The following is a 21,303-nucleotide window of genomic DNA, read 5'->3' as shown; positions in this document are numbered from 1 at the left end:
TTGAGAACAAGGATCGATGGCTAGTTGGTTTCTGAAGTACATAAAAGCAAAAACAACTTTTAAATATTTTATCTATTAAAAATATCTTTTATTATAATTAATAACTATAATTTATATCTTTAATTTTATTTTTTTCTCCAAATCCTTAATTTTTCTCTAAATCTTAATTTTCCCTCTAAATTCTAAATCTCATATCCTAATCCCCTTCACATTTACATTTGTATATTCCTTTAATGTTTTCTACACCTATTCTCATTTTAATTTAGGACAAAACACATTTTAAGATTGTTCTTTATTAATTTTACACCTTTTGATCTATAGATATATCATCTTCATTCTATTCAATCCAAATTAAACACTGATATTCAAAAGAATAGAGTTTATATTGTTATTGGTATTTTATTAGTACCACTCTCTAATTCTTATTACTCCGTTAGAAGGACTCCTCAAATCGCCATACTTTATTGTATTTGATTATTAATTTTAGTTACACATTTAATTAATCATATAAGATGTATATACAAATTAATTTAAGTTTGACTTACAAGAATTAACGTGAAGCTTTATGAGTATTGATTAATTCAAAGTAATTTTAAGGTTTTATTTTTTTAATTATTTATTTGTGGTTAATTATAAATTTATTTTCTAATTTTTTGTTTTCTATTTTTACAAAGTTATGTTGCTTTTATAATTTTAAATTTTTTGAATTTTTTTGTTTGATTAGTATTTATTAGTATTTTAATAAGTTTGATTTTTATGACACTAATTTTATTGATTAGTTAGTTCTTATTTTTTTGTTTTGTATTATTAAAAATACTAATAAAAATTACATATAATTTTGATATTGTCTTATTTTATAATTACACAAAATAGCATGCTCCAAAACTAATTCCTAAACTAACTAATGAAAAAATTTAACTGACAAATGACTGAAAAAGTTAGATGAAATTATTATACTACCAAAGTTTTTCTTATTTTATGTGAGGAGAAAATTATTGCTAAAAATATGTCTCATACACACTTTAATAGAGAATATTTGAAAAACATAGTAACTAAGTTCAATAATATCACATGTCTATATTATTGTTACATGAAAACTAATTAAATAATTATTAATTATTAGAATAAAACTCTACGTTCAAGCAAATTTCCTAACCAAATCTAACTAAGTTGTTATAACCGCTTTTCAAATCATGCGTCTTCTCTTTCTCTATTTTCTCCTCCTCCTCCTCCTCCTCCTTTTGTTATCGTCATTACCAACAATACCAACATTTTGTTAACATTTTTATTGGTTTTGATTTTTTCTGGTACCATCATTAAACAATATTGGTTTATTTCTAAGTTTATTTTGGTTCATTTGTGTGCTAATTGATGATGTTAGCTTTTCTCTTCTCTACTCTGTCATGTTTTTTGATATTCATGAGACAAAATGAAATTGTCTCATAAATTTTTCGCTGCTTAGTTCAAACAGTTTTAGACAGCAAGTTTGTTTTAAAAGGATTATTATAGTAACTTAAAAGAAGGTCATAGGTTCAACCCCCTTTCTAAGCATTCTACAACATTCACTAACCTATGTTTAATTATATATTTTAGACTATGTTTGATTGATTAGATAGAGTTGGACAATATTTAATTATATATTTTAAACAATGTTTGTTTTGCTTTAAACAATATTGATTTTATTATTTTGTTTTAAAAAACTTGGTTGATCATTATGTATATTAGATATTTAGAATTATAAATACTTTAATGTTTGTAAATTTAAAAATTATAATTTTTTTATATCTTTAGAAATTATAAATTTATTGAAATACTCATAAAATTATATATTTTTTTATTTTAATGGTTTAATAATTTTTCAAAAAGAGAAAAAGAACCCGTCAAACTGCCATTAGGTAGGACGGGATAGAAATTTAGGACCGTTTCAATAGACGGGAAGGGGGACTAGCCCGCCAAATAGTGATCTTGCCACCCCTAAAATTTATTTTCTTAATGAATGTTAATTTTGTTGTGAAATTCTATATTTCATTTAAAAATGTAGCATAATTGAGTCTAATTCTTACATTTTTAAATAAATTTACTCAAAAGATTTAAAATGTAAATCACATTTTTTTACAAATTTTTTTTATTAACATAATTAGTAGTGCTTACTTGAATAATTATATTTAGATTCTAATGATATTAAAGTCAACTTATTTTATTATCTTATGCCTTCAAAAAATTTACAAGACCGACATAAAAATGTAACAAGTTATATATTTTACTAATAATGTACTATCTTATGCCTTCAAAAAATTTACAAGACCGACATAAAAATGTAACAAGTTATATATTTTACTAATAATGTACGTCAGTGATTGATCTTTTAATATTTAAAATAGTAAAAAATTTAAATCTGTATGTTATTTTTTAAAAACATTAAAAAGATACAAATTTAAAATTGACCTTAAACATAAAAATTTGTATTAAAAATAGCTTATAAATTAAATAAATTATTTTATAATTAATTTTATAATTAAAAAAATATTTATTTTTAAAAATAGTGATAAAAAATTTTATTATAAAAAAATTAAATCACTTTTTTTAATATCATAATTTAGCATTTATACAAATTAATGACTTATTCATCTTAATGATATATTCGTTAACCTTTATTGAGATTGGAATATAATATTCTTATTTAGTTTATAATATGTTATCATATTACTTTTAGTGATAAAATTTTTACTGTTATTAAAAATAATTATTCATTTTTTTTAGATATTGATATCTAAAATTTATAAATTAAACAAATAATTTATTATCGTACACTTAATTATAGTTTACAATTAAATACTATTTAAATTTATAAATATAAATGTTAAAATTTGTAATTGGATGCTTTGATTTATATTCAATTAATTGAAATTCAAATGGTTTTCGTTTAATCATTGATTTCTTCTAGTTTAATTTTTTTCCTAATACCAACTAAATTTAATGTAATATGATTTTAATTGTAAAACTTATGAGTTGTTAATTAATTTAAGAAACAAAGAAGGATGTTAGGAGGGATAGAGGGAAATTGATGTATATGAAATGAAAAACAATTTTTTAATAATGATGATGATATATTTAGTTTACCCAATAAAACGGTTTCGCTTAAAAATTATGCATTCAGTCATTCACACTTTTATCTCATATCAGTCACATGGGTCATGGATAGAAGGGATATTGTGTGCGTGTATATACTTGTTAATTATAAAACCTGTTGCAAAATGAGAGGAATATCACATTCCGTTACATACATTGCCATACCAAAACAGCTTCCTATCTTATAATATAAAATTTTTATCTTTTTTTGTAGCTTGTGGGCCAGAGATGTCGCTCAAAATACTGGTTCTAACTCATTTTAATTCAATTCCACTAGTAAACCAACTAAGAGTGAGCTAACTTAGAGTTAATTAGTTCAAAAAAATTGAACTAAAATAAATATAAAAATATTAAAATTGACAACTAATGATAGATTCCACTAAAATTTGAGTGAGTAAATTTTGAAATTTATATATTTATTTAATAAAATCTAAAAAAATTTAACACTTTTAGTATATAATTAATAATAATTTGATAAAATTATTTATGTTAAAAATTTTCATTTTAAAAAAACTAAAATTTAAAAATATAAAATCTAAAAATACAAATAAAAAATAACTTTGTAATAATTTGATTATTTTTGTTATTTTATCTAAAAAAATTGTTAATTAAAGTGTAAATAATATGATTAAAATTAGTAGGATAAGAAATATTAAAAATATAATATTACAAAAAAAAATAAGAGAGATTTATATAGGGACTAATTTGATCACTTTTTAAAATTTTAGAGATGAAAATAATTTTTGCCTGTATTTTCTAAAACTAATTTGATTATAAATAAATTTATGACATGTGTTATTGGCTTGACACGTTAATTAATCTGTGATATGTCATCATCTAATTACTAGAGGACCAATTTAACTTATATTTTATCTGAAACTAATATGATTAATTTAATTTTTTTAAACTAATTTAAAAAGCGGATGATCTTTTAAATATGAATTTGAATATTAATTTTTATTAAATTAATTTACATTTTTTATTTTTTTAATTTAACAAAAAATCTATTTGTCATGTATGCATTCAGAGCTATTTTGATTAGAACTTTGTTGCCATTATGTTTGCCAAAACGCACAAAAAGTTCCCAATACCCACATGCTCTGACTCGGCTTCACATAAATTATTAACGGCTATGGAGACTATCTTGAATCCAGCTTGGACATAGCTTCACATAGCTTGCCCTTGTTATGCTTACCTTTCTAACAGGTTGCACACTCTTCCTGCTCCCATCCGGTCCGTGTCTATTGAGATCACGTCCTATCAATCTGCACCTTTTACATTTTTTATTTTATATCTAAACGGTATATAAGAATGGAATATCACGTTCCGGCGTCGTACAATGCCATACCGGAACCGCTTCCTTTACTTTAATTATAGAACTTTTTCACTATACTAACATGTTTATTTTTTCTTTTTATTTTTCATCCAACTAAACCAAAAAAAAAAAAAAAAAAACAGACTCTTACTTTCTTTTCTTTTCCTCCTATATTTTTTATTTTATCCAGCAAAAAAAAGAAGCATTTTTCATTAACCTGGAACATCAAATCTAAGCACCTATGACTTCTCTTCAATCAACCCCACGTGTAAACTCCATGGCTTCTCCGAGAAGCCTTTTAGATTTCGTGATGCCCACACGTAGGGAGGACACGTTCGTCATTTCAGTAAAACCCCAACACTGTTTTTTGCCCTTTTCAAATTAGATCCCACACACTCAATTTCGCGCTTCCTCCTCCAATTCCAAAACGTACCCCTAATTATGGCGCTTCTTTAAATTCTTCCCCCCCAACCTCTAGGGTTTCAAATTTCTCACTCTTCTTTTCTCAACTCACCAGTCACCACCACTCTCTCTCTCTCCAAAACGCTTCAACGCTCTCTAACCAAACTTCGGCGTTTCGTTTTACATCACTAAACGCGGTTTCAATTTCTTGCTAGGGTTCCCGAAAATGGAGGTGAAACTCACCGAATCGGCGATTACTAAGATGTGCGAGAATTCCAGTTCGGCTGAGGATCTGAAGCCGATTTTGCAAGTAATGGACTTCAAACTTGTGCAGTCGCAACAGAACAATACCGAGAGGTTCCGTTTGGTTCTCTCTGATGGCTCCCATTACCAGCAAAGCATGCTCGCTACGCAGAAGAACGATTTGATCCATTCTGGCAAGTTGCAGAGAGGTTCTATCATCGTTCTCAATCAGTACACATGCAGCCTTGTCCAAGGCCGATCGTATGTGTTGTTTCTCCCTTTTTCTCTTTGTCTTAGCTATCAATTTTATCTTTTTAGCTTTGGAGTCAGCGGAAAGGGGATGTTGTTGCTTTGGATTGAGAAGATTTTCTGGGGGTGGTGGTTTGTTAAAGGTGGTTCTTTATTGTGTTGTTCTCTTATCTTCTGGTGTGTTTGACGGCTTTAATATCTATTCTTGTTTATTCAAGTTTTGATGAAGTTCAATCTGTTTTGTGTTCTGTCCTCCGGGTTTCCAAGTTTGTGTTGTCTTTGAAATCTCATGAAATTTAATGCTTCGGAAAATGGGATCTTTGGAAGGAGGATGACTGGGTATTGTGTGATAGCTGAAGAATTAAATGAAAGGAAATTAATTTTATATTCATTTCTGAAGGCGCAGGAACAGTTTTACAGTTGAATGCTTTATTGCCCTGTTGTATGTGTGTGTGTGACTGTGTCTGTAGGTTTTGGTATTGATTGCAGCTTTAGGTATTTTTGGCCTCAATACCAATAATTTGTGATGATCTGGCTTCATTTTCATTATAAACAGGATCATTATTATCATTGAGCTAGATATTCTGTTGGACAAATGCGAGCTACTTGGAAAACCGGTCAGTGCAACAAAATTTGCTTCGTCACAATCTGCAACTGATCAATCAGGAATTACCTCTGGGAATAATGTGCCTGGTCCTTCTCCGGAACCCCCAAAAGTAAATCAACCTGCTAGTAGTGTTGGCTCTTCTAGTTTTGACATGGGGAGATTTGGTGCATCAAATGCCCCTCCTGCTTATCCAAAAGCAGAGCCTAGAGCTATGGGACCTAGTTCTGGCGTTGCAGGTTATAGTTCAACAAATGTTCCTTTTACTTATCCTAAACCAGAGTCTGGAGCTACATTACCTAGATCAGGACAGTCTGGTGGGTCTTATGGTGATCAGAATGTGGGTTATCGCAATCCCCAATCTGAGGCATCAAGGCCCTTTCAAAATTCTTATGCTCGTCCACCTCAGCCCATGTATCGACAGCCATCTCCAGTGTACAATAACAGAGGCCCTGCGGCAAGAAATGAAGCTCACCCTAGGATCATTCCAATAGCCGCATTGAATCCATACCAGAGTAACTGGACAATTAAAGCTAGAGTAACAGCTAAGGGAGAACTCAGGCACTATAGTAATGCCCGAGGTGATGGAAAAGTGTTTTCTTTTGATCTTCTTGATTCTGATGGTGGAGAAATCCGGGCAACTTGCTTTAATACTGTGGCTGATCAGTTTTACAATGTAATTGAAGCTGGAAATATCTATCTGCTTTCCAGGGGACATATAAAGCCAGCACAAAAGAACTTCAATCACCTTCGTAATGATCAAGAACTGACCCTTGATATAGGCACCATTATACAACCGTGCCATGATGATGTGTCAATTCCACAGCAGACTTTTAACTTCCGTCCAATTATTGAAGTTGAAACTATTGAAAACAATACTATTTTGGATGTGATTGGTGTGGTGTCTTCTATTAGTCCTACTGCTTCAATTATGAGGAAAAATGGCACTGAAACTCAAAAGAGAACCCTCCAGTTGAAAGACATGTCTGGTCGGAGTGTTGAATTAACCATGTGGGGAAATTTTTGCAATGCAGAAGGACAAAGGCTACAAAGTCTCTGTGATGCTGGAAGATTTCCAGTTTTGGCTGCCAAAGCCGTCAGAGTAAGTGATTTCAACGGGAAGTCAGTTGGGACCATAGCCACTAGCCAGCTATTTGTAGAGCCTGATTTTGTGGATGCTTGTAGGCTGAGGGAATGGTTTGACAAGGAGGGGAGGAACGTTCCTACTATTTCTCTTTCCAGAGAAGCATCTAATTTTGGCAAGTCTGATGTGCGGAAGACCGTATCCCAGATTAAAGATGAGAAATTAGGGACATCTGAGAAGCCTGATTGGATATCTGTTTGTGCAAGTATTTCATACATGAAGGTTGATAACTTCTGCTACACAGCTTGCCCTGTCCTGATAGGTGACAGGCAATGCAACAAAAAAGTGACTAATAATGGAGATGGGAAATGGCGATGTGAAAGGTGTGATCAGACTGTTGATGCTTGTGATTATAGGTACATTCTGCAATTCCAGATTCAGGATCACACTGGCTTGACATGGGTTACTGCTTTCCAGGAGAGTGGCGAGGAGATCATGGGTACGTCTGCTAAAGAATTGTATAACCTTAAATTCGAACAAATGGATGATGAAAAATTTGCAGAAATCATGCGTAAGGTTCTCTTTGGTAAGTATATGTTCAAGTTGAAAGTAAAGGAGGAAACGTACAGTGATGAGCAGCGTGTCAAGTCGACGGTAGTAAAGGCAGAGAAGGTAAGCTTTCCATCTGAATCTAAATTTCTTCTGGATATGATTGATAAGCTTAAGTCTGAGAATGGAGAAGGTACCAATCCTAGCTCCATAGCTAATACTGCCGGACTAGTCAGCACTGGAACTGGACAATCTATGCCACCACCGGTTTACAATTCTGTGATGAGCAACAGTAGTGCCGGTATTGATTATAGAACCCAATATAGCAACTCTTTTGCAACTTCAACTGGTGCTCCTGCTCCTGCTTCATATGTGTCATGTAGCATATGTGGTTGCTCTGGTCACAGCTCTGCACAATGCCCTAACAATATGATGAATATGCCTGCTCAGCCGGCAGCAAGAGGCGGTGGATTCACAAGCAGGGCATCTGCCGGATCAGGAGGAGCCTCCGGCGAATGCTTTAAATGCCATCAACCTGGCCATTGGGCAAAAGATTGCCCTGCTTACAGTGCAGCACCACCAGCTTATGGAAGCGCTAACGGAATGCAAGGTAGATATGGAATTGCCCCAAAGCAACAATATGGAGGATATTGAAATTTGGGAAAACCCCGCCGTGTTTTGTTACCTTATGATTATTACAGCAATAATTTGTTTAGGTTTAAGTCAGGTCTAGAATCTGAGCAGTATCTGAACTGTGTAAATATAGTTCACGTAATTATGTGGCTTTTTGAATGCGGCATTTTTCTCGATGCCGTCATTTTGCTAATTGCGAAAATTGTATTTTATTTTCAAGCATTTCTCTTTTTTAATTTAATTTTAGTACATTGATAATATAAGAAGTTTTATGTAGTTATCAATTTAGTTTTATATATTTTTTTAATTATATAAAGTATTTTAAATTTTTTTATTTTAATAATTAATAATATAATTTTGTTAAATAACTAATAAGGTATTAATCAATAACAAGCTAACAAATATTATTAAATTATATTTTATATTAATTAATTATTATTAATTAATTATTATTTTATTTTTATTTTATTTTTTTAAAATATAAAATTAATGATTATTAATTGTAGTTGTTTAAAGTTGGTTAATTAGAAGTTATTTGTTTATATTTTTTTTAATTAATAATATATATTATTTTTAAATTTATTTTAAAAATATATATTAAAAATAATATTGACATATATAATAGTATTTAAGTGTATCTAAATGAATAAAATTAACATGTGTAATAATATTTAAGTGTATTTAAGTATGTTTAAAAATTTTTTTTTTTATTAAAATACAATTAAATATAAAAAATATGAATGTCAAACGAATATTAAAAAATGTGTTTAAAATATGTCTAATAGGTAGATATGACAAATAAAAAAAAGTGTCCGTATTTTTATAGTTAGAGAAAGAAAAGGTAAAAAAAAAAAAAGACTTAACAATAAAGAGAAATAATACGTTATTACATACCAATGCATTAGATTATTTTTTAAAATATATATTACAAAAAAAGCATTGTTAATCCAGAGAATGAAAGTATTATAAAAGAATACAACTAAAATTAAACGCATAAACATCTAAGTGAATATTAATATTAATTCTGGCAGAATCTACTCTCTAGCACCAGAATCAAGTATACCTGAACCGTATCAAACCAAAAGTGGGAACCGGTTAGGTGGATCAGGGAACCACAAAAACGAAACAGTACTTAGAAGTAAAGGCACGTGCCATTTACCGGCTAAGCAGGTTAGCTGTTGCCTCCTCTGTAAATCCCGTGGCCTCCGTACGCCCGTGCTTGTGGTCACCACACACCGCAGTTCTCTCCACAAGGTTTCTTCTTCCTCCTCTCTCTCCGCCAGTCGCTTTCGCTTTTTCGATTCTTAGTTTCTCTGAAATTCAATCCTTTTTCCCCCTTCGATTCGGTGTTAGAAATGCATGATTTTTTTTTTTTTTGAAATTTGTTGGTTTTCATATTGGTCCCCTTTTCATTTCTCGGTTTCTAGATTCTTTGATACTTTCATTTTGCTGCAATTTGTGCTTAATTGCATTTTTTGTTTCTTACTGTGAATTAATTGTATTTCGATTTATGGTTGAATTGTTATTATTAATTGTTGTGTGTATGTCTTCTAGAAGCTTCTGATTGGTTCCTGATATTTTGAAATCATTGTCTAACACTGTATTTGTGAAAGGTGATAGTATGATTTCACTACAGCACTGTGCAATCTGTTATCCCCTTCTTCTTTCATGAGATGAATTGTATGTTTAATTTGTTGTGCTTATTTTGTGATTTGTCTGAATATGGGTATTTGGGGGTTTGGGGAGAGGGGAGGGGGGGGGGGGTTGCTTTATTTTGATTATCAGACCAGGTGATTTGAGAAGACAGTGACTGTGATGTGGATACTAGTGAATTGGGCTTTCCACCTTTGGAGTTTTTATAACTTTTGTAATAGCTTCATTGTTCCTTTCATTTCTCACAGCATTCCTTTGATGCTTTGCAGCGTAGTTTCTTAATATCTATTGGACTGGTCATATACTTTATGGGTTACTAGTTTGCATAAGCCTAGTTCCTTGCAATAGAATTTTCTATTTATGTTATATGATTGGTTTCTTCTGATATGAAACGTATTTTTTTCCTTGTTTCTAGAGGAAGTTTTTTCAACAAAAGAAGCAATGGACTTTTTTCTAAACGGAATGAATGGGATTGGTGATGAATCTGAGTGCCCTTTTGATGCAATGGACATGCAAAGGTGCCCATTCTTGAGGAACATCAACAAACCTACAAACTTCTCCTTCTCTTCAGCTTATATGTCTGTTCCTGTAAGTTGTTCATCTAATGATTGTTGTACCGTTTCCTCTGACATTTTGTCTGAAGATGAAATTTCAAATTGGGATTAATAGTTAATTATTAGTTTGGCTAATTGTGTTCTTAATGTTCAGGTCCATGGAAGAAAAGGTCCTATATTTGAAGATGGTCCTAGTTTTGACATGGCATTTAAGCTCTTCCATGGGAAAGATGGAGTTGTTCCCCTCTTTGAGAGATCTGACTTTAACAATGGCTGTAGGGAAGCTGATTCTATGCCTGTTTTTAACCCGTTAGCAGGAAGAGCTGCTACCATAAGTCTGTCAGCATTTGGACCTGGTGGCCTATTTAATTTTGGGAATCTTTCTGAGAAATGGAAGAAGCAGAAGTCGGAATCATCAAAGAAAAAGGAACACTCGTCCCTGGTAAAATTTTTCATTTGTGTTTCCTTTTACCATTTCTTTACCCTCTTACAAGTATGTTTACTAAACAGAACTTCCATTGTGACATGATGTATGGACGAAACAACTACCATTTTGATTTACAGCCTCATGATAATATGATTTACAGCTACGATTTATGATACCTATATTATTGTATAGGACTACATGTTGAGCAGTAAAATCCAACAATAGAAGCAGCTGTGCTGTATAGATGAGATTGGTGTGATGGATGAGTGGAAATAACACTAGACAGGATGGGGTTAAGAATGAATGCATTGAAGTTAGGGTAGCACCTGTTGTAGAATAGATTTAAGATTCCTGAGTGGTTTGATCATGTGGGAGAAGACTTGTAAAAGTGGAAGGTAGCTTAAGAAGAAACATGGATCAAACCATTATGAAGGAATTAAACTTGGTGGCTTGTTTACAAAAATGGTTCATGATAAGATGCAACAATGGTGTTGTGTGATTCACATAGCCTACTCCACCTTGTAGGATAAGGCTTTTGTTGTTGTTGTTGAAGTTGCTAACTGTTTAAGAAACTTGACTTATGTTGCTTTTTCTTTCTCCTGCCAAACATTTTAGGAAGGGGATGCATCAAAGCATGAAGCGCTTGGAAATGAATGGCTAGCAAATGGAAATTGCCCTATAGCCAAGTCTTATAGAGCTGTAAGCAATGTTCTCCCACTTGTTGCTACGGCTTTTCGGCCACCACCTGGAATAAAGATTAGATGCCCACCTGCTGTTGTTGCTGCAAGAGCTGCTCTTGCTCGTACAGCATTTGTGAAAAACCTGCGCCCACAGCCCCTTCCTGCGAAAATGCTTTGTATTGCAGCAATGGGCATGGCACTTAATGTGCCCCTGGGCATGTGGAAGGAACACACCAAGAAATTCTCGCTGTCTTGGTTTGCAGCCGTGCATGCTGCTGTTCCCTTTATAGCCATGCTTCGGAAGTCGGTAGTGATGCCTAAATCAGCAATGGCATTGACCATTGCAGCTTCTATCCTCGGCCAGGTCATTGGCTCAAGAGCTGAGCGTATCCGGCTGAAAGCAGCAGCAGTAGCTGAGACCGGAAAAGTGGCAGCAGAGACTGCAAGCAGCGTGGCCAACTATAATCCCATGCAGATTGGTGATATTAGGGTTGGTTGCTGTGGTCCGGAGGGGATGGTTCTGAAGACGCTTCCCGGTAAGGACACTGGTTCAACTTCAACTGCCAATGTGTGTTATTAAACCTCAAAAAAAAAAAGAGGGGAAGTAATCGATTCAAGTTTGATTTGAACTATCTTGATGAACCAAATGTTAACAAGATGAATTACTATAAATAAAAGATTATTGATCTGTATATGTTTAATATGAACTTGAATTCAGCCATGCAATTACTATGCATGCAGAAATACTACTATCTTGTCTAGCAATAGAACTTTCAGTTCTTTATCTTGGCCTGAAACTATCCAAATTTTCAGAGATGGCACTGAAGTAACAACATTCATTTTGGTTCCGATTGCATTTACATGTTTCATAGATTGAAAAATGGGAAAAATAAAAGATAAACCCTTGTGCTATGTGAGCAGATAATTTTTTCTTTTAATCTTTTGGTCTTGAATCAAATGATGATTTTGTTGCCTCATTCTTCTTGGGCCTAGCATTCTGCTGCAACCGGTGAACGAATCCAAAGCCCAAAAATTAAATCAAATGATGCTGAGTTTTGTCACACTTCACACCACAACATGATAGAAGAGGAACAGGTTTGAATCCTTATTGTTTTCAATTTGCAGCAATGCATCAAATCCATCACAACAGGGAAGCAAATTTCGTAGTGGATAATCAATTTCACCGACTGGAGGACCTAAAGGAAAAAAAAAACAAAATTGTAATTACCGAAAGAAAGAATAGTAGCATTTTTTAATTTATAATATTTAAAAAAGTTGAGAAAGGAAATTAAAGATAATTCATTCTTGGAACTATTCTCGCTCTTTTATTTTTTTTTGAAAGGATTCTCGCTCTTTTATTGAATGCCACTTTTTTCATTGAAGACAAGTCTATTTCTGTACTAAAAAGTGAATTTTTTTTGCAATCAATAATTCAATAATGATACCGATATTACATATTGCTAAGGAAAAAGAAATCATTCTCACATGACTATTCGACAAAATCACATTTTACATTTTACATTCAATGCAAAAATTTTCTCAGAAAATTAGTATTTTTTTAACTTCTCTTTAGAAGTTGTTCATTCAAGATTGAATGCATAGTTCTCTTCAATAGTTTTCAAACATGTTTTAGTATTACTTTGTCTATAAATTTACAAATTGTGAATCTTTATTTATCCTTAATTTAACTCTCATTAACATAATGTTGATATAAAATATTACAATACCAATATAGTATTTCTAATGGTAATTAAGATAATGTAATTGAGACTTTAAAATAATCAAATAAGTATATCAAATTAGTTGATTATACTAAATTTAATCTTTACATTAATATAAAAACTAATTAACTAAAATAAGTCTAATTAATTAATTTATACATTTTGCATTTTTTGAATCAGAAAGTTTAGAAAAGCAATTTTTAGTTAGTCAATACTAACTAATTTTAGAGTTTAAGATTTATAATTTTTAGTTTTCTCTTCGTTTAGGAATCCAAATCTATCGTTTCATCTTCAATTTCATTCTCTTTGGTACATGCTCCTCTTCTTCTTTCCTCTATTTTAACGCTCGTGCGCTAAAACACACCGTTTTAAAAGTCAGGGCTTTCGCTTTTGTTAACGACTTCAACAGAGCAGTTACGTTCTATTATGATAGGATTCTGATTGACTTCACTTCGTTGAGGATTGGTTCATTCCGAGACACCAATAGCAATGAAAGTGGTGATAGGAATAGAGGATATGTTAGGAGTAGTGACGATGAGAATGAGAATGAGAATGGAGTGAGAAAAGATAGTGACTTAGAGTTTTAATTTAGTAAAAAAAATGAAAAAAAAGGAGAATATTCGAAGAGAAAGAAACAATTTAAATGACATTATTAACCGTGTTTTTTATAGACTAAAGTTTAGTTAAAAATATCAAACGGATATAATTTATATGGTTACGAAATTTATTTAAATTAATCATAATCACTATTGTAAATACTTTACTTTTTATTGTTAAAAAAATAGCTATTTATTCTAAAAATAATTATCTAACATTACTATTCTCGGATAAAGTTTCTGTTGTTCTAATTTATTTATTGTCTCTGATTTCAGCACATGAAGATTTTCTTGAGCACCGACATTTATCAACGTAGTAAATAGAATAGTTTAGAGATAGTTCTTACTCCTATCTAGATAGCACCTTAGAATTTCAGCATCCATGACTAGCTAGACTGTACCAAACACATGGAATAAATTCTGAGGATGCAAATTCAGTTGGATGGGTTTTTCACATTGAATTGCGTATACAATTAATTGCTATGTCTTCCATTATTTATTTCAATGCCCCCAATAATATCTTACACATTTTTTTAATCTCAAATTGGAACATCATATTCGGTTTCTTTTAGTAAGAATTCAAAATATCAAGACTACTAATTAAAGAATCAAAGTACTTATCACTATAATATCTTTACTATTATTATTATTTTTTAAGAAATAAAATAATATATATATATCTTACTTCTTTACGACCATACGTTATTATTTATGTATATCCGGATCAATTATATTAATCTATACGAACATATAGTTGTATGTATCAGATCCAAAATAATGAGTTAAAAATTGAGACTATACGTGAAGAAAGTGCTACTTGTGATGAAGGGTCCATGGAAACTGGTCCTGAACAAGCTAAGAGACTTTAATTTCAGTGTATATCAATCAATGTCAACGTCTTCTGTTAAAAGATGTTTGATTATTTATAGATCGTAACATTATTCTATTCGTTATACTTATAAAAAATCATTTCAACATGAAGGATAAATGTGTCATTAAGATTTATAAATGCATGCTATCTAGTAATAAATTTATGCATGTGGTATAAAAAAAAAATATAGATAGATAATGAGAATACTAAATAATATGAACAATAGATATGTCAGATGTTCAATTCAATATGTATACAGATGATGATGTTTATTATTTTTAATTGGATGATTATTTCTTTTGATTCAATTTACTCATGCACAGTTAATAATGGCTGATGTTCAATATACTAAGTGTGCGGATGGTTATCTAATATTAGGGTTTAAAAGATAATTTGGAGGTAAAGTGTTTTTTTACTTTATTGGGTCAATTTTAGAGCTCATTGTTCATATTGTTTACAAAAGTCATTGTCTACCTAGTAAAAATAAATAAATAAATAAATGCTCAAAATGTAAACTAATAAAACCAATATTTAACTGATTTGAATTGGTCGAGTAGTCAGGTCACTCTTCCACTTAAACAAATATTAGGAGTTCAAATTCTACTTCGTACATATAACAATCAATTGGCTAAAAAAATTAAATCAACTTTAATTTATTACCTTAAATTGATATTCAAGGATCAAATTAAGACAAAACAATTTTTAGCATTAACCCTTTGTATTTCTCATTTATTACTTTTTTTTTGTCAGAATATATATTAATTTGTTTGGTGTTGTTTTTCAACGCTTGCTATACTTTCATTTTCACACATGGATTTATTAAATAATGCACATGGAATTGCCCATAAGGATGCACTATTATTTGAGCAAAACAAAGGGAAAATGCAAGACACCAATTTGGAATGAAATGAAGAAAACCCAAAGAGAAGTAGTTAGTTGCTATGTCATTATTTAACAAACAGTATCTCTATCTCTAATTAAACCTTATACACGTTCCTCATGTTACGTTCTATGCCATGTTACTTTTTTTCATCACACTCTCTACTCACAAAAAACACACACTATTATCTCTTTTAATAATTAAAGATGAAATAATAGTGCCATTTTTGGTGCTTCTCCACCGTCATTGCATTTAGATCTTAATTTGTTTCATGGTCTCTCCTCCCCACCCATGTGACACCATTTATTTATATTCAATTTCTTTCTTTTTTTCCTTTTTCTTTCTTCAAAATCAATCAAAACTTTGAGAAGAAGTGGAACCAATAATGCACAAAACAAGATACACTACAGCTAGAGTGTTTCTTGTGTATTGCACCATAAGAGACCTACAAATAAACAAAGATTTAGCTATCAATATATATAAATTATTCTGTTTCTCTCTATAGTTTTATTAAATTTGTAATTAATTCTTTATATTTTTTTATTTTAATTGAGTCTCTATATATACTATTTTTAATTTTATAATTAGATCATTTTTAGTATAAAAAATATTAAAATTAACAAAATATTTTTTTATAAATTAAAGATATTTGTAATTAAAAATTTAATTAAATTTTTTACCTCATATATTTTGAAAAAAATATTAAGTTTAATTTAATATTTTTAACATAAAAATAACTTAATTATAAAATAAAAAAAATAAAAATTTAATTAAAAATTTAATAAAATTATAAAAACTAATAAAATAATTAAAAAAAAAAAAAACACACATATATATAGGCCAGATAATGAACTTATCCATCCAAGCAGTTATGAATTGAATGTGTAATCAAAATATCTTTCTAGCTCAAGTCCTAATCATGCAATAATAGATTGAGGACTATATATATATATTCCGACATATTATTTGTATACTCTATAATTTTGCTATTCTAATAATGAAGAAATATATTTTCCTACCATTATTACCTTAAAGTTTAAATATCAAGGAATATATAATTAGTGGAGTTACAATATAATATATATAGTTTAGTCTCCAATAAGACCTAATAAATTCAATGAGTTTGAACAATGAACAAATTGTAGCTCACCCGAAAGATAATGTTGAATTTTGAAACACCCAATTAATCACTTCATGGCACTATCATGTAGAAAAACGTAGAGAAGAAAGTGGCAAAACAATGAAAGTTTGTTCGTTATGCACTTGATCTTAGAATTTGTTATTTTCATGGGAAGACTTGAATTTGGTGAAGTGTCATATAGTCAAATTTAAACGCGGATTATTATTCAAGATTTTATTAGGAGACCCAATTTTAGAACTATAAATAAATCAACAAAAAATATCATATGCATTAGGGTCCTTGGTAATGGTATACTAACAAATTAATTAAGGGTACCCCACCTTATAAGTTATAATGATATTTCCACAAAATTCCAGCTCATTTCCACTCGTTAGTCACTTCTAATTAATTAATTATATTTTATAATTGCTTTTGTGATAGTTACACTATACGGTAGCATTTATTTTGAGATACTAAAACAGAAATTAAAAGATTGAGATTTAGTATTATATTTATTGGTTTAGAGACTTGTACTAAAATTTTTGTTTCTGTTAATTTTTGTCTCTGTTCCCACAATTTTAGTATTTCAATACCTCCAAAATGTGAGAACAGAGAGAACTGAAATTTTTAGAGATGGAAACTGAAACTTTAATAACATTTTATACCTAAAATACTTTTATTTCAATTAATTAATTCTAATTTTACCCTTTCTATAAATTAAATTAGAATTTCATTCTTATTTCAATTTCTGTCTTTCACTTTACACCAAACAGAACACTGAAATTTATTTCAATCTTTATCTCTTAATCTCTATCTCTTAATCTCTGTCTCTCAGTTTCAGTCTTTCTGTCTCTATCTCTCCACTAAACACTACCTACTAGTATATGTAGCTATTTTTTTTTTCATTGTGACAATTATTATTATATATTATTGTTATTTTTATTATTATTTCTTAAGACATCAACCAAAAACAAGTTATACTGGAAATTAATGTAACATTATTAGGCAATTCTCCAGTAGGGTAATTGGGGTGGTTCATTTTCAAGTGGTGTGGCAAATTAGGTATATGATCATAGATTCATAGTCAAACTAAGGGAGTAAAAAGAAATTAGTATATATACCATTTTGATTAATTAATGAAAGCAATACACAAAATACCATGGAAAAAGCTAATTGACCTATTAGTCTATTACAATTTACAAGGTAAAGGAAAAATGAAAAATACTATACCTTGGTCCTTGTACTAATTAATAATAACATAATATTAAATACTTATTTTCTTTTAAATTAAAAATATTCTTTGTATCGAATATAGTAGTAATTTCATAAGATTCCAAACAACTCAGTTTTATTTGCATTTGGTTTTAGTATCTGGCATTCACACTCCGCTCTACTTTTTACCTTATTATCCTTCTCTCTAAAACTAACCTAGAATTATTAATAAGAAAAAGTGCATGTATTTTAATTTATTTATGTCAATAAAATGATATTAACCAAAGCAAAAGGAATAAAGTAATTCCATAGTCATATGAATATGTCGGTGTGGTGGAATATTTTTTTGCTACACTTTGACGTTTTCCTTTTTGGTTTTGTTTAGGGAAATGGTGAAACCCTTTTCCAGGTAGGAAATAGAAAACAATCAAGTTTACTTAATTAATTTAGCTATATCTATTATAACTAATTAAAAATGAAAAGAAAAGTTAGTAGTAGTACTACTTACTTAAATAGTAATTAACTAAAAGTCACTACAAGAGAGACGCTATATGGCAGTAGTTTTTTTTTTCTATTAGCGACCGCCGCAAAATTAAATTTCGGCGGTTTATTAGAATGATATGGATATTGGCGCCGGGAGATAATTTTGCGGCGGTTTTCAGCAACCGCTGATATAACTGCCGCTGAATCAATATTTTGCGGCAATTAAGGGGAGTAGTGTATAACTGTATATGATAGTGTTAGTATAATAATAATAATAATAATAATAATAATAATAATAATAATAATAGGATCGAGGTGCTGATTAGCGGCGGTTATTCAAGAAATAGCCGCTAATCAATCTGACTCTGTGGCACATAATGTCAATTGCTGCAATTTCTAATATTTGCGACGGTTAGATAAACAGCCAAAATTTTTTTGCCACTATCCTCCGCTTATCCTATAGTGAGTGTCGCGTGAAATTATTTGTTCTAAAAATTTATATTAACTTGATAAGAATAAGGACATAAATAGTTATATATTTATTAAATTAAATAAAGCTTTTATGAATTAATGAATGGACAAAAATATGACAACTTTTGTTCATCGAGTTTACTAAGACAATGGGTTTTTTATCTGCTTATTGAGATGAAATCATGCAAGTAGTTTTTTATTTCTTGTCAAGTAGCTTTCCATTTGGCAATGGATTAATTAATTAATTATATGTAGCTGTATCTTTCACGCGGTATTAGGATTTTCAAGGGAAAGAGAACATAGCATGGAGTGTATATATATATATATATAAACAAAAAAAATATTTTATTTATTAAAATAAATAATTTTTAAAAAAATTATAAAAATATGTAATATATTTTATCTCATTTATAATGTAAAAAAAATAAGTTTATATATATCTCGTTTGTATTGTAAACGAGATAAGACAGATAAAACGATATGTGTATATAAATGAAATAAGTGACATATCTTGTTTACAATGTAAATGAAATAAGACATATTATGTATTTTTGTAATTATTTTAAAAATGATTTATTTCAGTAAATAAAACATTTTTTATTTATTTAAAAAAAATCCTTGCTTTATGTATGCTCCAATAAAAATTATTTACTAAATTACTTTTAAACTTTATACCAAGAGATAATAAGAAACAAAAGAGCTAATAATTCCCTTGGGTTTTGTTTAGCCTTTCCTCAACGCGTTTAATTTCTTTACATAATTAATTAGCATGTGTCTTCCTAATTTGGACAACATACATGGCCTCACATCACATGCAATCTATTTCTTCTTTTTTCTTTTCTTTTAAATTTTCTATCACGCGTTAATAGTTATTATATATTATGACAAACACTAATAATAATAAGCACTATGTAAAATTTTACATCAGTTAATTAGCACTAATTCACTGTATAATGTATATAGATAGCATCTTTGTGTTTTTTTTATATAAAAAAATAAATAAAGACCGAAATTAAAATTCTTTTGATTGTCCTAATGTCCAAATATGTGATCTCACATCATACATACATGCAGAGATACATATCGATATAATAAAAACTCAGATGCGGCAATTTTATGTAAAATTAATAGATAAAAACAGTTAAATAATTTAATTAATTTGACTAAATTTTTATTTAATGATTCTAAATTATTAATTTTATTCTATTCGAATTTTCACCACCCAAAAAACAACAAAATAAAATGTGAGTATGTTTTGAGTAGGGCTGGAAGTGAGTTAACTCATGAGTCAGCTCGAGCTCGACTCGTTAACAGCTTGATAAGCTAAGCTCGTAAGCTGGTGAGCCAAGCTTGAGCCTGAAATTGAGCTCATAAATTAAATGAGCCGAGCTTGAACTTGGATAAGCTCAGCTTATTAGCTCGTGAACTGGCTCGATTATATATATATATATATATATATATATATATATATATATATATATATATATATATTATAACAATCTTAATTATTTAATATTTATATTTATTTTTTACATATAATTTTAATATAGGATATAAATAAAAAATTTATAATTTATTGATAGATAAACAATATATAAAATTGATCTTTTCAAATATTTTTAAAAATATATAAGTTATAATTTATTGATATAAAATAATAGATTATGTATTTATATTTCTCTTATTTGAGCCAGCTCGTGAGCTCGAGCCAGCTCGTGAGCTATTGGTGAACCGAGTTTGAGCTTAAGAAATAAGTTTGATTGATAATGAGTCGAGTCGTGAGCTAAGCTCAATTTTTGTGAGTCGAACTTAAACTTGGTCTAGCTCGACTCAACTTGGCTCACTTCCAGTCTTAGTTTTGAGGGACTAAACCCACAAATAAATAAAAGCGCACAAAACTAAAATAAGAAAAGAATGAAAAGAGTTGCTTAGTTTCACAGAATCCCAAGAAGAAATAATTATTAAAATAGAGTTATGTTCATGAATTTCAGTGCATTAATGATTAATTGATAGTAAAATTAAATCAAATTGAGAAAGGAGACATGAGCGAGGCAGCACCGTCAGGGACATGGAATATTAAAATGTAAAATTCATATGAGAACGTGGCTAAGGGTTTTCAATTTTTCATATTCATTAATACTTACTAGTACTTAATTAATTAGTGGTACTGATATTGAATCTACCCAACATTGATCTTTGCTCATTCTTTTTTACTTTCCATTTATATATTATTTACTTTTATTAGTAATTACTGTGAACACATTTTAAAGTAAGTATATATTCTAATAATTAACATTTTTATCAATAATGCACAAATATTTTAATTTTAATAATAATATACTATAACAAATAAAAATTATTTTACTAATAATTAATTATCAAAATTACATCTTTTGAATATCATTCAAATACACAATTCTATACATA

General features: G+C 29.7%; 2 protein-coding genes across 6 annotated transcripts; both read left to right on the top strand.

Moving 5' to 3' along the window:
• The first annotated feature begins 4,762 nt into the window (after positions 1 to 4,762).
• Positions 4,763 to 8,496, top strand: LOC107642402 (replication protein A 70 kDa DNA-binding subunit A). The gene is made up of 2 exons (XM_016345744.3): positions 4,763 to 5,350; positions 5,895 to 8,496. Exons 1-2 carry the CDS (start codon positions 5,073 to 5,075, stop codon positions 8,227 to 8,229), a joined length of 2,613 nt encoding a protein of 870 aa, XP_016201230.1. The 5' UTR covers positions 4,763 to 5,072; the 3' UTR covers positions 8,230 to 8,496.
• A 798-nt stretch (positions 8,497 to 9,294) lies between these two features.
• On the top strand, positions 9,295 to 12,740 carry LOC107642401 (uncharacterized). 5 transcript variants are annotated; one of them, XM_021122789.2, is made up of 5 exons: positions 9,324 to 9,462; positions 10,277 to 10,449; positions 10,570 to 10,857; positions 11,458 to 12,058; positions 12,516 to 12,740. In XM_021122789.2, exons 2-5 carry the CDS (start codon positions 10,303 to 10,305, stop codon positions 12,533 to 12,535), a joined length of 1,056 nt encoding a protein of 351 aa, XP_020978448.1. In that variant the 5' UTR covers positions 9,324 to 9,462; positions 10,277 to 10,302; the 3' UTR covers positions 12,536 to 12,740. The 5 variants fall into 5 exon arrangements, with proteins under 5 accessions (XP_016201229.1, XP_020978448.1, XP_088344832.1 ...); XM_016345743.3 differs by lacking the exon at positions 12,516 to 12,740 and having other exon boundaries at positions 9,295 to 9,462; positions 11,458 to 12,306; XM_088488706.1 differs by lacking the exons at positions 9,324 to 9,462; positions 12,516 to 12,740 and adding an exon at positions 9,563 to 10,075 and having other exon boundaries at positions 11,458 to 12,306.
• Positions 12,741 to 21,303: the final 8,563 nt, after the last annotated feature.

Source organism: Arachis ipaensis, chromosome B5 (genome assembly GCF_059453495.1).
Source record: "Arachis ipaensis isolate K30076 ecotype BB chromosome B5, ASM5945349v1, whole genome shotgun sequence".
In the NCBI taxonomy this organism is placed as follows: domain Eukaryota; kingdom Viridiplantae; phylum Streptophyta; class Magnoliopsida; order Fabales; family Fabaceae; genus Arachis; species Arachis ipaensis.
Note: the sequence above shows the minus strand (reverse complement) of the source record. Positions and strands in the feature narration are given on the sequence as shown.

Excerpts from the sequence above, each read along its gene's own strand:
- LOC107642401 (XM_016345743.3), top strand. The coding sequence starts at position 10,303 with ATGGACTTTTTTCTAAACGGAATGAATGGGATTGGTGATGAATCTGAG. Across the intron at positions 10,450-10,569 it reads CAGCTTATATGTCTGTTCCT|GTCCATGGAAGAAAAGGTCC; the intron begins GTAAGTTGTTCA and ends CTTAATGTTCAG. Across the intron at positions 10,858-11,457 it reads AAAAGGAACACTCGTCCCTG|GAAGGGGATGCATCAAAGCA; the intron begins GTAAAATTTTTC and ends CAAACATTTTAG.
- LOC107642402 (XM_016345744.3), top strand. The coding sequence starts at position 5,073 with ATGGAGGTGAAACTCACCGAATCGGCGATTACTAAGATGTGCGAGAAT. Across the intron at positions 5,351-5,894 it reads AGCCTTGTCCAAGGCCGATC|GATCATTATTATCATTGAGC; the intron begins GTATGTGTTGTT and ends CATTATAAACAG.